The sequence below is a fragment of the Myripristis murdjan genome, chromosome 8, assembly GCF_902150065.1.
Source record: "Myripristis murdjan chromosome 8, fMyrMur1.1, whole genome shotgun sequence".
NCBI lineage: Eukaryota > Metazoa > Chordata > Actinopteri > Holocentriformes > Holocentridae > Myripristis > Myripristis murdjan.
The window spans coordinates 27,594,857-27,608,949 of NC_043987.1; the positions used below are offsets into that span (position 1 = coordinate 27,594,857).

At 39.4% G+C, this 14,093-nt stretch overlaps 2 protein-coding genes across 5 annotated transcripts; both read right to left on the reverse strand.

The window, feature by feature from the left end:
• Positions 1–406: 406 nt before the first annotated feature.
• Positions 407–8,928, reverse strand: ifi35 (interferon-induced protein 35). Of its 4 annotated transcripts, none has more exons than XM_030056944.1 (10): positions 8,895–8,928; positions 8,539–8,567; positions 7,947–8,027; positions 7,270–7,428; positions 5,488–5,604; positions 5,262–5,406; positions 3,337–3,452; positions 3,054–3,240; positions 2,439–2,548; positions 407–1,269 (listed from the first exon to the last, which is right to left on the reverse strand). In XM_030056944.1, the coding sequence occupies exons 2-10, from the start codon at positions 8,551–8,553 to the stop codon at positions 1,030–1,032; spliced, it is 1,170 nt and encodes a 389-aa protein (XP_029912804.1). In that variant the 5' UTR covers positions 8,554–8,567; positions 8,895–8,928; the 3' UTR covers positions 407–1,029. The 4 variants fall into 4 exon arrangements, with proteins under 4 accessions (XP_029912804.1, XP_029912805.1, XP_029912807.1 ...); XM_030056945.1 differs by having other exon boundaries at positions 8,891–8,926; XM_030056946.1 differs by having other exon boundaries at positions 410–1,242.
• Positions 8,929–10,217: 1,289 nt separating this feature from the next.
• Positions 10,218–13,615, reverse strand: rpl27 (ribosomal protein L27). Its single transcript, XM_030057659.1, has 4 exons — positions 13,535–13,615; positions 12,678–12,847; positions 10,676–10,786; positions 10,218–10,302 (listed from the first exon to the last, which is right to left on the reverse strand). The coding sequence occupies exons 1-4, from the start codon at positions 13,613–13,615 to the stop codon at positions 10,254–10,256; spliced, it is 411 nt and encodes a 136-aa protein (XP_029913519.1). The 3' UTR covers positions 10,218–10,253.
• Positions 13,616–14,093: the final 478 nt, after the last annotated feature.

The window sequence follows — 14,093 nt, forward strand, 5'->3', positions numbered from 1 at the left end:
AAGTCGAGTTACGGCGCTGAAAAGATGCATAACATTTATTAGCAAATCCTAAGCTTTGTAAATGACTACAGACAGTTTTCGATTAACAAAAGACGGTGCATAAGATACAGGGAGCTCCATCCTCCGTCCTTATGTGGATGTCAAATTAATATCATGACAACATCTGAAGAGGCCATGTTTTTACCCAAAGTAGATTCAATAAAATGACTTCAAATGACTTCTACCTCCTGTAAAACAGAGCATTTTAAAGTGTCTTCATCTTAGTGGGTTTAAATTAAAATTCCAACTAATAAAACCTTCACAAGTCTCTAAACATTGTCTCTCATCCACCTCATCCCTTCAGAGATAAATGTATTTCTCTCCCAAACTAAGATCCTGTTGGTTTGCACTTAATGATCCTTCCATATGTAATGTCCCGCCCAAACATCCTGGTTCAACAGGAAATACACCAAATCAAGAAAGTAAGAGTCCATTTCATTGCATCTTTAATGAGAATATGTTTTCAAACTGTTCATAGTATCAAAACTCCACTTGAACCTCATAATCGTCATTTCCTGTCAGAAGACAAATAGACAAAATAAGGCGACTTCTCTGTAGGATGAACCTGGAAGGAGGGATTGACATTAATACAAGCCAATATGATATAGAGGTAAGAAATATATTTTGCGCTTAATCTTAATTACACTTTAAATATTAGCCCATGTCATCAATTAGATGGAAACACTCAAATGATATCATTTCAACACCAATGAAGGCCCGTCACAATTTCCTGAATTAATTATCCTGTCAGCTGCAGGCAGCAGCTGAAGCTGTTCGACCGCTCAAAACTGCAACATCGTCCAAAAAAAAAAAAAAAAAAGCCATGATCTGAATAAAAGAGTTAAATAGAACGACTTCAGGTGCCGGTTTCTATCACCAAAGTCTAACCACATGGTAAAGATGAAAACCTCTATAAATACAAACTCAGGCGGATGATCAGACCGAGATCCAGTGGGGCTTTTTGGAGCAGCAGTGGGGGAAAAAAAGAGGCTACAGCGCCCCCTGTCTGTCGCTGGGACGGTCGCTCTGGAACAGGGCCAAGGTGTTCTGCCCCACCGGGTTGTAGAGGAAGGCGTCCACCTCGCCTCCGCCGTTGGTGGCTTTCTGGAAGTGGATCTCCAGCAGGTCCTGCAGGCTCTCCTGGTCCATGATGGGGTGGATCCCCGTCAGCAGCACGGTGCGAGGGCACGCCGTCAGCTTGGGCTGCGATGGGGACACAGACGTGGAAGTCTACAGATTTACATGTTAATGGAAAACATTACAACAACGGCAACATGTGAACTCAAACCAGAGAGCAGCTTAAAGCCAACAAAAACATAAGTTGCAACACTTCATCATAAAGTAACTTCTGGAGGGCGATTAACATCACAGATTTTCTTTCAAGGCCACGGTGCAGCAGTCAAATATAAAACAGAGCATTCACACGTGGGCAGATTTAGAATGAGTTTAAAAATAACTACCGGTGGCACATTAGTCCAAGCAGGCCGAGGCCTTGAAATGGAAAGTGAAAATATTTCATTTTAGAGACACTCCTGTTATTGTGTTTAAAAGTAGTGAGACAAACACACAGGTAATGTAGGAAAATATGGAGCCTTAAGAACGTCATTAATAAATAGCTGAATGACTTCGCAAAACTACAACAAAATCACAGCCGATCCTGCGCAGCTGTTGTGCCAAAGATGGATCGCCTGCTGAAAAATGACTCTTACTAATATTTGTGGCGACATCCCTCATCTGATCCATGATTTTTTTTACTTTAAATGGGAAGGCTGGGAATGAAACTCTGGTTTAATAAAGATTTCACTGGACAAATCTCCAGTTCTGAAAACCTAATATGACTGTCCACTATTTAGCAGTTTATTTAATTATTTAGATTTAATTATTTAACTGTGCAATAATTTTATATTTTTTCTTATTTCTGCATAAATTGTTGTAATATAATTGTAGGATTAATGCACATATTTTTACAATTTCTAATGCACATATTTGTATGTATTTTTTATTTTCCCTTTCAAATAATTTAAATTATGCTTATATATGCTTATATTTGAGTCAGCTGCAACTGACCCAATTTCTGATTCTGATTTGACACTAGTGTACAGGCACGTCAAGTGTTCAATAAGGCATAAAGATCATTTTTCTGTGCCTACGCTACACCCCTTTCCTTGAAAAAAATTAAAAAAAAAAAAAAATTGAATATGACATGAACTATTTGATACAATAGAGCGCTCTGGCCAAAGGAAGCCACTTTTCGTCCACTCTTGGCACAACACCGGACAGATGCGAGTTGGGTTGCCATGGATACACAGCCAGTTGCACATGAACAATCTGATTAAAAAAAAACATTTTCCGAACCAAAAAACCTCAGTGCACCCAGGCCTCCCGACCTCCATGTTTACCTTGAAGTTTGTGATGCGTCCGTTCAGGAAGGGAGTCACCTTCACCTTGTACCTCTTGCCCTTCTGGAGCTCCACCTCGTGGTACAGTTTATCTGTCAGGCACTTGGCAACTGTGGGCAGGAAAAAGCACCGTCAGCCGGGGTTCAGAGCGGAAAGCGTCGACACAGAAACCGAAAACATAACAGAAATCTGAGCGGAACAACATTGGAAAACAGACACTGTGACTTCGGTACGTCTCTTGATGTAATTTAAGCCTTTGCTCTGACTAAATTGCTTAAAACATTAAGGGAAACTCATTTTGACACTTGGTCTGCTTATTTCTTTTTTCTTTTGCAATATGTCTAATGTGAGAATGGAAGGGAAAAGTACCTATTTTTGAGTTGTACTTTATTACATTTTTAGTTAGATACACACCCCTGTACACATACAGACCCTCAATACCTCATCCATACAAACACAAGAAAGTTAGATATGATGGCTTGGAAATTTGAGTAACTGCACCTCCTAAAATTTTAATCACAAACCCCTGGTTGACACATTACTTGAATTGTTAATCCCTGTAAAACAAATCTTTATCCCAGCGGGTAAAGGTGACTCAGCTCCCAGCTCGCTCACCGTCTGAGGCCACAAAAGTGATGACCACGTTGCCGGAGTCGTGCAGCATGTCGCACTTCTCCACCTCTCCGCCTCCGTTGCGAGTTTTGGAGAAGTGGATCTCCAGCTTGTCCAGCACGACGTCCTCGCTCTGCTTCTTGGGCAGTTCGGAGACTAAGATGCGGTGCGGGCAGATCTGGGTGTCCATCTGCCGGACACGCACGGGGAGTGAAAACCAGAACCAGGACGACTAACACGGTCACGTGTTGCTGCTTGTGTGTGTGTGTGTGTGTTTCCGCCGTACCTCAACCTTGCTGGGTATCAACAGATGCACCGGCTTGGCCTCCACAGACATGGTGCACTCCGACTTTTCTCCTAGAGTCAGTTCATGACACCTCATGGTCAGGATCTTCTTGGCCACTGAAAAAAACAAAAGACACATTAACACCTAAATCTGATTTCTGAAGGAATATTCAAAAGGAGATTAAACAAATTTTGTGTATTGGCTTCTCATTAGATCCAGCACTTTTCATACTGGGTATACTCCCCGATAATAAGATGGATGGAAATTTAAAATTTAAATGATTTATAAGGAATTCTGCTTTTAATAGCATAAAAAATATAACAGCTTCCTGGTTGACGTCACATCCTCCCAGCATAATGCAACGAGGAGACCGTGTAAAAAAATGTCTTTATCATGGAGAAAATAGTGAGGTTACAGCTGAAGACAAACAGGTTTGCAGTGAGATGGTGACCATTAATACAAGCAATGCACAACCTTAGTCACCTCCCATTTACTATTCATATTGTTATTTATTGTATTTGTATTTTTGTTACTCGTGTACTTGTGTTTTTTTTTTTCCTCTCATTTAGTTATTTATAAACTACAAAATAAGAGTGGCTAACACTGCAGTTATTGTATAGTGAATACATATTGTGATATAAGTGGTGGGGTATGCTGCTCATGTTTAGGTAGGCCTGTCATGAAAATGTTTATAATCAAGGAAGAATTATACAGTTACAATTACATTTCACATTTAACCCTTTTATCCAAAGCAACGTACAGATGAGATTTTTATACACCACAAGCAAATATATTCAGGAGAGATCAATGACATCAAGTGCCAGAAAACTCTGGTCCTGGTCCAAAGGACAGAGGACATCCTATGGGACATTTTTTTGATGACACAGTCCATTAGGTGACGAGCTGGCTTTTTCACCTTCTCTTAATGACTAAGAGGGACTGGTTGGGTCTGACTTTGCTGATGACTTTCCTGATCAGCATTATCATCTCATAACAATGTTCACAACAGATATGAAAAGAACATAAGATAGAACAAGTGCACTAGCTTATACATCTCCAAGTTGTATGTTGTGTACGTATGATGTGTTTGTAATAGAAAACTCAGCTCAAAAAAAAAGAGAAAAAACACATAAACCTCCTACATCTCTAGTAGCTTCTTATGAACTTCTAGAAACCAGCCTATAAGAAAAGCGGGTTTTATTCTCCATGTGTTGGAATAATCACCATGGTGGAATAACTCAGTTGTGGTATCAGCAGACATCACTAATGTTCATTTTTAAAAATAGCATTGCTGTATTTCTGAAAATATAATTCCTACATGTTAACAGGAATATAGTGAACAAAAACAAACTACATGTGAAGTTTTAGTTCCATGTTTCATCAGCTAAAATTACATCCCTCAGTATTTTCCATGTGAGTATTATTCTTTCAAACCTTTGAAAAGCCTTCACAAACCTCACATTGCGTTTATATTTTTGTTACACAGAAATGCCATTTAGGGGAATCTTATAGTGGACGTACATTCTTTACGTATAGCCCCAAGATTTGAAAAATGCGCATGGGCGAGGCTGTGGGAACAAATCAGAAAATTTAAAAAATGCATTTTTATAACTCAGGTGAACAAAGACCACATCTTGAACACAGCCCATTTTCAGACAAAAGTTTTTAGGCACACTATATCTGTCCTTCTCCACTTTTTCTCAGCTTTTGCATCCCTCAAGCCTCATCCTTTCATCCCTCCATCCCTTCATCCCTCCCTTTGCACCCTCCATACACCCCTCCTACATCATCTCAATTCTCTACCGTACGATAAACTATTTCAAATTCATATCCTATTGCAGTGGTCTTCTGTTAGGGAAAGTGTGTGTGTGTGTGTGTGTGTGTGTGTGTTGGGGAGAGGCCTCATATTCAAAGCACACACTCACCTACTTCCTCCTCAAAGGTAATCAGTGCCGTTCCTCCCTCCATGGGATAAACGATGTGTGATTTCATGTCGAACAGATGCGCAGCAGGCGTGTCTCCTGTCAGTCCCTTGAACACGACCTTCCTCTCCGGCACAGCCGTCGTCACCTGGGATGAAAACACACAGGCTTTCAGCGGACGGACAAGCCACAGATCGCTGCAGATGTCGGTGCGAGGCGTGCGACTCACATCGGTCTGCTCTTTCAGCGTCTTGTTGTGGGCCTCCAGCTCCTCAAGCTCATGTTCTGCCTTCTCGATCTCCATCTGCAGCACGTTCTCCTGGTGCCTCAGGGCATCCATCTTCTCCTGATGAGAGAAAAACCCCGGTCATACAGCCCCGAGAAACAAACACTGGCCACTAACATTATCACCCAGTTACGCACACAATGTGCTGTACAGTTAACTAACATTATAACACACACTCAGTGGCCACCTTATTATGTCCACCTGTACAGTCTAATGCAGTTCAGTGCAACAGCTCTGCCATAAATTTTACCTTTTAAGAAAGTTTATAATGTTCAGTTTTTGTTGACGTTGTGGAGAATGTGTCAATTTAATTCTGTGTTTTTTATTGAGGTTGTAGTTTGCAGAGGTCTTGTACTGGACTACATTATATTGAGAGGTGTTTCTACTTTTTTGTCCTCCCCGTTTATATACATGAGGGGGGACAGAATAGTGGAAACACCTCTCAATAAAATGCAGTCCAGTCCAACAGCAGCACTAACTATGAGCTCAGTGCCAAACATAGAAGTGAATGAACACCTTTATTACTGTGACAAAAAGAAAAGCTGAGCATTATAGGCAGCAGAATGGGAAACTTTATGGCACAACAGTTGGATTAGATTGGATTAGATTGTGCAAGTGGTGCTAATAAAGGGGCTGCTGAGTGTATTTGTTGACCTGATTCCAATGAGTCATTGTGAACAGATTCTATACATGTTTTGGTATATTTTATTATCATTATTAGCTTGGGTATCAATAGACTTTTAGTGTCCTGTCTCATGATGATTTAAATGTTTGAGAAGCTCTTTCACTCGGAGAAAAATAAAGTTCACGAGAAACATCTCATACTTGGAATTTTTGCCCATTTCTGTCATGAAAATGGTCAAAATGACTGAGTCTACCCATTGTGTGCTGCTTTGAAAGTGTGTAAAGTGTGTGTGTGTGTGTGTGAGTGTGTTGTACAGAGGAAACAGAAACAAACAATATGTCAATTCACATTGCATAAATCAGTCAATGACAGTCAATAGCAGGATCAGTGGCTCATGAACATTAATCTTAAGATCGATAATTCCATTCAACAGATTCAAATATCAAATTAAATAAGAATATAATACAGGTAATTTAAGCTGAATAATCAAGGGGCTCATACTTCCTAAGTAGCAGACAAACATAAATCAAATTCTGCTCATAATTCCAGTGGTTAGTCATGTACAATCTGTGCAGTTTATATTAGTTGGCAGGCTCTAATCAGAAGCTACCACACATGTAGGAGTGTTTTCCCCTGAAATGACTGGGGCTTCTGTTCAGACTCAACCTTGATGACCCAAGACTCGAGTCAAATAAACCTCAAATACATTTAAAAAAAAAAAAAAAAATTAAATCTGGGAAAAATAACCAAAGACTGTTTTCTGATTAATCATAAATTGACAGGGTGAGCCACACCAGCCAAGAAGAAACTGAACACCAGTGCCTTAAATTTAAGCCTTAGTTCTTGGTGCATCTCAGCAACATATTACCAGTAAACACTGTCGATATGCTGGTTTGGATTTGGATGTGTCGTCATTATTGGTGAGAAATTCTGAGAATTATGAGGGTTTTTTTTTTAAATATTATGAGAGAGACTTGGACTTGATGTGGTGTGGTGACTCGCCTACAGCTCTGGTACCTGCTGTATAATCTGGCACTAAGAATTCAGATTAGTATTCAGATTAAGTGAACACAGACGCCGCCCTGCCCTCTTGGCCGTACCCTCTCAGCCTGGATGCTCTTGTCGTGGGAGCACTGGTCCTCTTCCAGGGACATCATCAGTTTTTCGGAGCGCTGTCTGAATTTAGTGGCCAGGTCGCGCTGGTCGTCCCTGGTTTTGGCCAGCTCCTTCTGCTCGGCCACAATCTGGTCATGCTGCATCTGCAGATGAAGACACGTTTAATCTCCTCCCTGCATTCATTTATTCAAAACTCCTCTTAAAAAAAAAGAAAAAGAGGAGAAATTCCTTGTGTGAATCTGTAACATGACATGGTTTTGCCATTCAGTATGTTTCAAAGTGACACTAAATATGGCACATTCGCTTCATATGCTATCTACATTTGTAAAGTTAATATACTAATAAGTAGTATATTTTTTTATGATGCTAATCTACATGCCATGGCAATTTCTGTACATGTATACAGCCTTATTTTTTTTTATCATATGTACTTATATTCTGCAGACATCCTTGGTTTCTGACTGATATTTTTAAATTCCGTTATGTTTATATATGCTTATTTCAACCTTTCACCAGTATGCATTTACCTAATGCCACAAGCTTTTATGATCTATTTTATTGCTCCGTTTTATTGTGTATTTTACCCAGTGACCCAATTCCATCTTTTTTTTTAACGTTAAAAAAAAAAAAAATCAGTACAAGTTCCTGTTCATCAGTCCACCTTGTACTGTGTGATTTGCTTCTTGATTCCCTCCAAGGTTTCCACAGACGGCTGTGTGTTATCCATCACAAGAGAAAAATCCTGAGAATAAAGAAAAAAAAAATAAAAAATTGTCACTCGCATATCTCTGACAGGAAACTGCTGGAGAGTCAAAGAGACTAAACTCGGTCACATTATATTTTTATTTCTTTATAGCAGATATTGTCTACATTTCAGTAAATACAATGTAACAGGAAGAGACTTACAGTTAAATGAAAGTAAGACATTTTTAAGAAGATAAGGCAATTTCGTTGGTGAACTGAAGTTCATTACCTTGTTAAAAAGGAGCTATTACAAATAACTATGAATAATAAATAATAATATTAGTGTACAAACATCACAGGAAAACCATATAGCCTAATATCCTACAGGAATATTATAGAAATGCCAAGTAAAAATGCCATCAAGTCACTACAAACTCACAGACACACTGTAAGACCCTACAGGAATATCATAGGAATAAAATGGAGTTGTTTTTCTGAGTTAGTTACTTTTTGTTTACCACCACCCTGATTGGACATAAAGGAGGAAAAAAAAGCAGTTCCTGCCTCACCTCGTCTGAAGACATGGCTGAGAGTCAGTCTGCAATAATTTACAAAAACATCGCAGCCTCAGAGTATTGTTAGTCACAGTCAGTGTTTCAAACATGCTCATGCACAGTGAAATGATGAGGACTGGGTGTCACAAACAAAACATGGAAATACACCTTTATCGATTACTTTTAGGCCCGGCTTCGAAATCTACAATCCAGCGTGTCAAATTACAACTGGTAATTTACCCATATGCCCAATCTCATCATTCCTCAGCGCTCATTAGAAATAAAGACACCACACCACACTGTAATATTTTGTAAATCAGTTACTCAAAAGATTATTTTTATGTACAAAAAACAACGAGCTACGTACCTACCGACGGGCCGGACGCTGTGTTCAATCTCTCTCTCTCTCTTTCACTTTCTTTTTCGTCAAAACGGAAAATGACACCAAACTGACTGCAACTTCAAGTTTCTTCCAGCAGGCGGCGTCCTCCTGTTTGTAGCGTGGTCTATAGTGCTGCCTTCAGGTACTGATGGAAATATTGACATCTACGATTTGAGCACACGGGACTGAAAGTCATCAAGGCTGGGAAAATGGTGATTTCCCACCCATTTTATTGTTTTAAATTACAAATACTACAGAAAAGTATCAGAGTAAAGCATGTTTACTAATGTTGCATTGATTATAGATACACATAGAAAATATAAAAACATGATTATTTTTAATATCCTGTGCTTGTTAAATTTTATCCAGAGGCCAACTTGTATTCATCTCCAGCCACTTCTTGTTTTGATCTGATGCTGCCTTCAAGTACTGTCGGAAATGTTGCTTCAGTGTTTTGAGGCTACAACCACAAACAGTAAACACAACTGCAAAAATAGGGGCTTCCACTTCTGTTAATATTTTTACTGATTTTACATAAATTAAAACTATTAATCTGACTATCTATCCATCTATCTATCTATCTATCTATCTATCTATCTATATATATATATATATATATATATATATATACACTGTATATTTATGATTATTCATTTATCTTGCCATCATCAGTGGGGGGCGTTTTATGCAAAAATGATTTGCATTTAACCAATTAAATGCCTGCAGCAACATGATCCCCTTCAAACTGCAGCAAAAATTTACTTTCCTGACTGGTTTATAACATAACAGCCACCCACAAACCACTTTTGGTTCAATTTCCATTTTGTCATCTATAACTTTTTTTTAAAATTGTTTTTCCCAGTTGACAGGAAGGGCAAAGCTGTGGCTCCTTAAAACAAAATGTGATTTGCCATATGCTGCCACATTCCAATTTCAAGTTTTTGCTCAATACTGTGCCAGTACAATCCGGGTTGCTCATTTGTGTCCAAAATCCTCAGATTATCAAGTTCAAGACTGTGCTGTTGTCACTCTAAAACCAGTTTTGCCCACTGAAAAATATTTTGTAACTTGTACAAAAAACTGATTGTGGTTAGAAATATTCATCAGATTTGTAATCCCACTGTGTATACTCCCACTTTTTTCCAAAATGGGAAAATCCTCAGTTACCTGTAACGGTACACATCACTAGTCAAGAAATCAAAGGACATTTATCAGTGAGCTGTCAATACACTACACACTTTTATTCCAACTCTTCTGTCTCATGATATTTAAAACAGCAAAACGTCAATGAGAAAAGACAAGAGTCATGTGATCCATTTTTAAACATTTATTTGTGAAAGCAAGGAGTCTAGAATCTGAGCTTCTGGAAGAACCATTTGTTCTTGCCTGTCTTGTACCTGTGGACAGAAAAAACAAGATTTTAGGAAATATAAAAAACAACAATAAAACCTGCCAACTTTCTACCTCTAGTAAGTGTCCTCCATGAGCTTGTACAGTTATTTGCTTTCAGTTTTAACACTAACAGCTGCAGTTGTGAACCTGTGTTTTTTTTTTTTTGCTGAGGAATTTCAAGATGAAAAGCCACAACATAAGAGGTCCGGGGAAAACAACATTCTTAGTTGGCCTTTGTATTCATAATGGTCAAATTTCTTAATGTTAAATAGGGACACAAACATCAGCAAATACTGATCGTTTCAGAACAACCACTTCAGAGGTGCTTTCAAAACATCTGACCAAAGTCTTGATCTGTTAGCAGGAACGGAGCCTCACCTCTCCTCAAACTTGATCTTGGCCTCCCGCCTGGCTTTGCGCTTCAGAGCGGGATCCCTGAAGACGTCCTTGTTGACAACGGTTTTGTCCAGAGGAATGTCCACAGAGTATCTGAGTGACAAGAGAAAAGAGCGAAGTTGGAAACAGAGCTACAACGTCTGGACACGGTCTCCTGTCTCCTGGACTGAGTCAGGATTTCTAATCACAATCATACGTGTCCCTTCAGAGACAAATGACAAACTACAATCGGCTAATAAAGAGGAACTTAACTGTGCAGCCTTATATAAAGTAGTAAAGTTGGGAATATGACCAAAAAATATATTTCATCCAGATTTTTTTTGTTTTCATTAATTGCTACTATTAAATGACAGGAATCTTTGACAGCATGATCAGGATTAGTGATTCCTGCCTGCGTTTCAAGGCCTGCATGTTCTGTGTAGAGCAGTGAATAGGGGCTTGTTTGCACAATTCAGATGTTTTTTGCATCAATTTAAAACATAATTTCAAATTAACTGATTTACTGCCTGGCCCCATGATGTAGTCTTCTACACTACTGACACAAGTAACCTCTGCAAAATCTTTCTGGAAGGTTTAAAACAAGCTTGATTGTACAGTCGACCATCATAATGACTCTCATTACTAACGTGAGTTCATGACGCGGCTCTTCTGCATTACTGTCTTCAACCTTATATCCACTGTCACAGGAAAGTTAATTACATTTTACACTAAGCTTGTCATTTTAACTTGCTTGGTCAACAAACCACATCACTTTAGTCATCTGCCGATCCCATATCAACCTCTATCAAATTAATGTTAAAGCTGAAATCATGTTCACAAATCACTTCCAAGAGCACCAAAAGCCACCGCTCAGCCAACAGCTGGCTACACATACATGCTCAGTTCACATCTAACAATTTATTCTGCCCCCAAATCTGTCATGTTGCATAAAGGTGGAAAATAAGTGAGATGATTTAAGGAAAACTTAACAGATTTTGCAGAGTATGATTGTCTCCATTAATGCTATGTAAACCCCCCTTTAGGATGGAAAAGGTGAAATCTCAATCTATCACTGTCATAACAGATCCAAGATCCAGGTTTTTATTTTTAAACACGTCTAACTATGTCTGCAAGTTATGGTTTCTGGTTTACAGATATGGAAAATGATTACTGACAAGGTTCATTTAACATAGTCTTATTGTGACTTGAAAAGAGAAATGCAGTAAAGCCAACATTACTGGCAGATTATCTCAGACGTACACAACAGCAACAGAAACACCATGGGAATAAAATGACCTAAGTGTGTAACAGGAGAAAATCATCAGTTTGCAGCCTGTAGCAAAAACACTGAATCAACACTAGAAGCTCCTTTATACTCAACATTAGAGGGGCCAGTGTACCCAAAAGCTCAAGCAAGACATGAAGAAGAAGAAATTGTATTTACAATAGACACTGAACAGCACTCCATGTTAATTACATAGATGATGGTAGCAATAACCACCCTGCTGACCGCCAGGTACATCACTACGACCTCCTCCACTGTTGCCATGTTTGTTACTGTCAGAAAATTTTAACTCTGCTACCCTCTGGTGGGAGCAGGGACACAACTCCATATGTGAACAGTGACAGAAATTGTTTGAAAAGGACATTTATTTTAGTATGTGAAAGGAGCATAAATCAGGGTACTAGATTATAAAAAATTATGTCTGGGATCTTCTATTTGGCTGTATCCTTCAACAATAAAGATGAATTACTGTTACACACAAGAGCAAAGTATATTTTGTGTGTGTTAAGTGTCATCCATTGTTAGTGCCCATCAGGCAAGGCGTAACAGCAACTATGTGCCAACCTAAGCTGCTACAAAAACCAACGACCCACACAACAGAGGTTAAATACGGCTTAGTAGTTAATCCATAACTGTATCGTGCACAGAGCTGATCACTGTGTTCACAAGGCAAAACTATTTCACATCCTGATCAGACCCAAACACCCCCCCAGCACGTACCTGGTGGGCATAAGGTGGTTGTAGTTGTACACCTTCACAAAGGCCTTGATCTTGGACCTCTTGGCAATCTTCTTCTTGCCCATGGTGGTGGTCACCTTACGGGGGTAGCGGTCGATACCTGAGACCAGAGCGTGGCTGTAGGGACGGTCGGCGGTGCCATCGTCAATGTTCTGCAAAGAGAATCAGACAAAAAAGGGACGATGCATCAGGTGCAAGAGTTGATCAACATCAGCTGGGAAAAGTTATGGTTCCACGGCTTGACACACATTCCTGCAATAAAATCCTGTAGAAACTTGAATCAAGATGTTCAGATGTCAAGTCACTGAAAGTAAATATGAATCAGGAGTTGATAACCATCTCATTTCTCCCCATGAAGTTATACTGATATTTTTCATTGTTCGCCTTCACAAGTTGGTTATAACATCACAGTAAATAAAAATAGATACTTTAATAAATCTCACATGCACAGTCCATTCATCAATAATGGACGTGGTTCCAGTGTGAGCGGTGTTTGAGTTATTGCATTTAGTGTGAAAGACTTTTTGGTAAATGTTCCTGGTTGCTGCAGCAGCTCTATAGTTTCATCCTGAGAGGCAGTTTAATGAATCCTTTAAAACAGGGGATGAACAGGACCAGACACAACCTGTCCTGCTTTCTGTTGCACCTGCATCACATAAATGAACATCCCAGTTGTCTCTGCTCTTTTCCCAATAATTTCACAGGCCATGTTTTTAATTCTGGAGGATCTATTGTTATTCTTAGACCTCAAATGCCCCTATCATGCACACATTAGATTATTAACCTCTGTATCGTTGATTCATCTCCATTCCATCATTCTGTATTTCATGTTCCTTTACCTTGACGATGACAGCTTTGCGCCCGGCGTAGCGTCCAGCGAGGACCATCACCACCTTCCCAGGTTTCATGAACTTGCCCATTTCTGGCAGGAAGAAAATCCAGTTAACACCCGTACAACACTACAGGACGTCTCCTGAACCACTGAAATATATCCGGATGAGAAACATTAAGGGTTTAAATGCGACCGACTCCTCAGAAGTATCCCTCGCTGTCTGCGTTAGCCTCACTCGGCAGCTAGGCTAGCATTAGCATGCAACCGAATAACTGAGTTTAACTCGTTTCGATGCTTAAAAAATGTTTCTGAATTTACTTTAGACAACCCAAAACACCTTGTTACGCCTGGTTATGCATCTGAGATTTAGTTATAATCGCTACTGTACACTCAAAACACACAATAAGTCTGTAAAGGGCCGATTCTTGTGGGCACAGTGAATTTACGTCAAGGAAGCTGCCATGTTGAAATAACCGCCTGAGACGAAGCCGTGCAATTTAACTCATTTTCTTCCACTGTAAATGATAAATACACGGAAATAACATATACATCTGAACCTTATATGT

Coding starts and splice junctions, on each gene's coding strand:
- rpl27 (XM_030057659.1), bottom strand. CDS start 13,615: ATGGGCAAGTTCATGAAACCTGGGAAGGTGGTGATGGTCCTCGCTGGA. Junction 12,848..13,534: donor GCAAAGCTGTCATCGTCAAG/GTAAAGGAACAT, acceptor TTCTCTTTGCAG/AACATTGACGATGGCACCGC. Junction 10,303..10,675: donor AAGATCAAGTTTGAGGAGAG/GTGAGGCTCCGT, acceptor TTCTGTCCACAG/GTACAAGACAGGCAAGAACA.
- ifi35 (XM_030056944.1), bottom strand. Junction 7,429..7,946: donor AGCAAATCACACAGTACAAG/GTGGACTGATGA, acceptor CTTCATCTGCAG/ATGCAGCATGACCAGATTGT. Junction 3,241..3,336: donor TGATACCCAGCAAGGTTGAG/GTACGGCGGAAA, acceptor CGTGTCCGGCAG/ATGGACACCCAGATCTGCCC.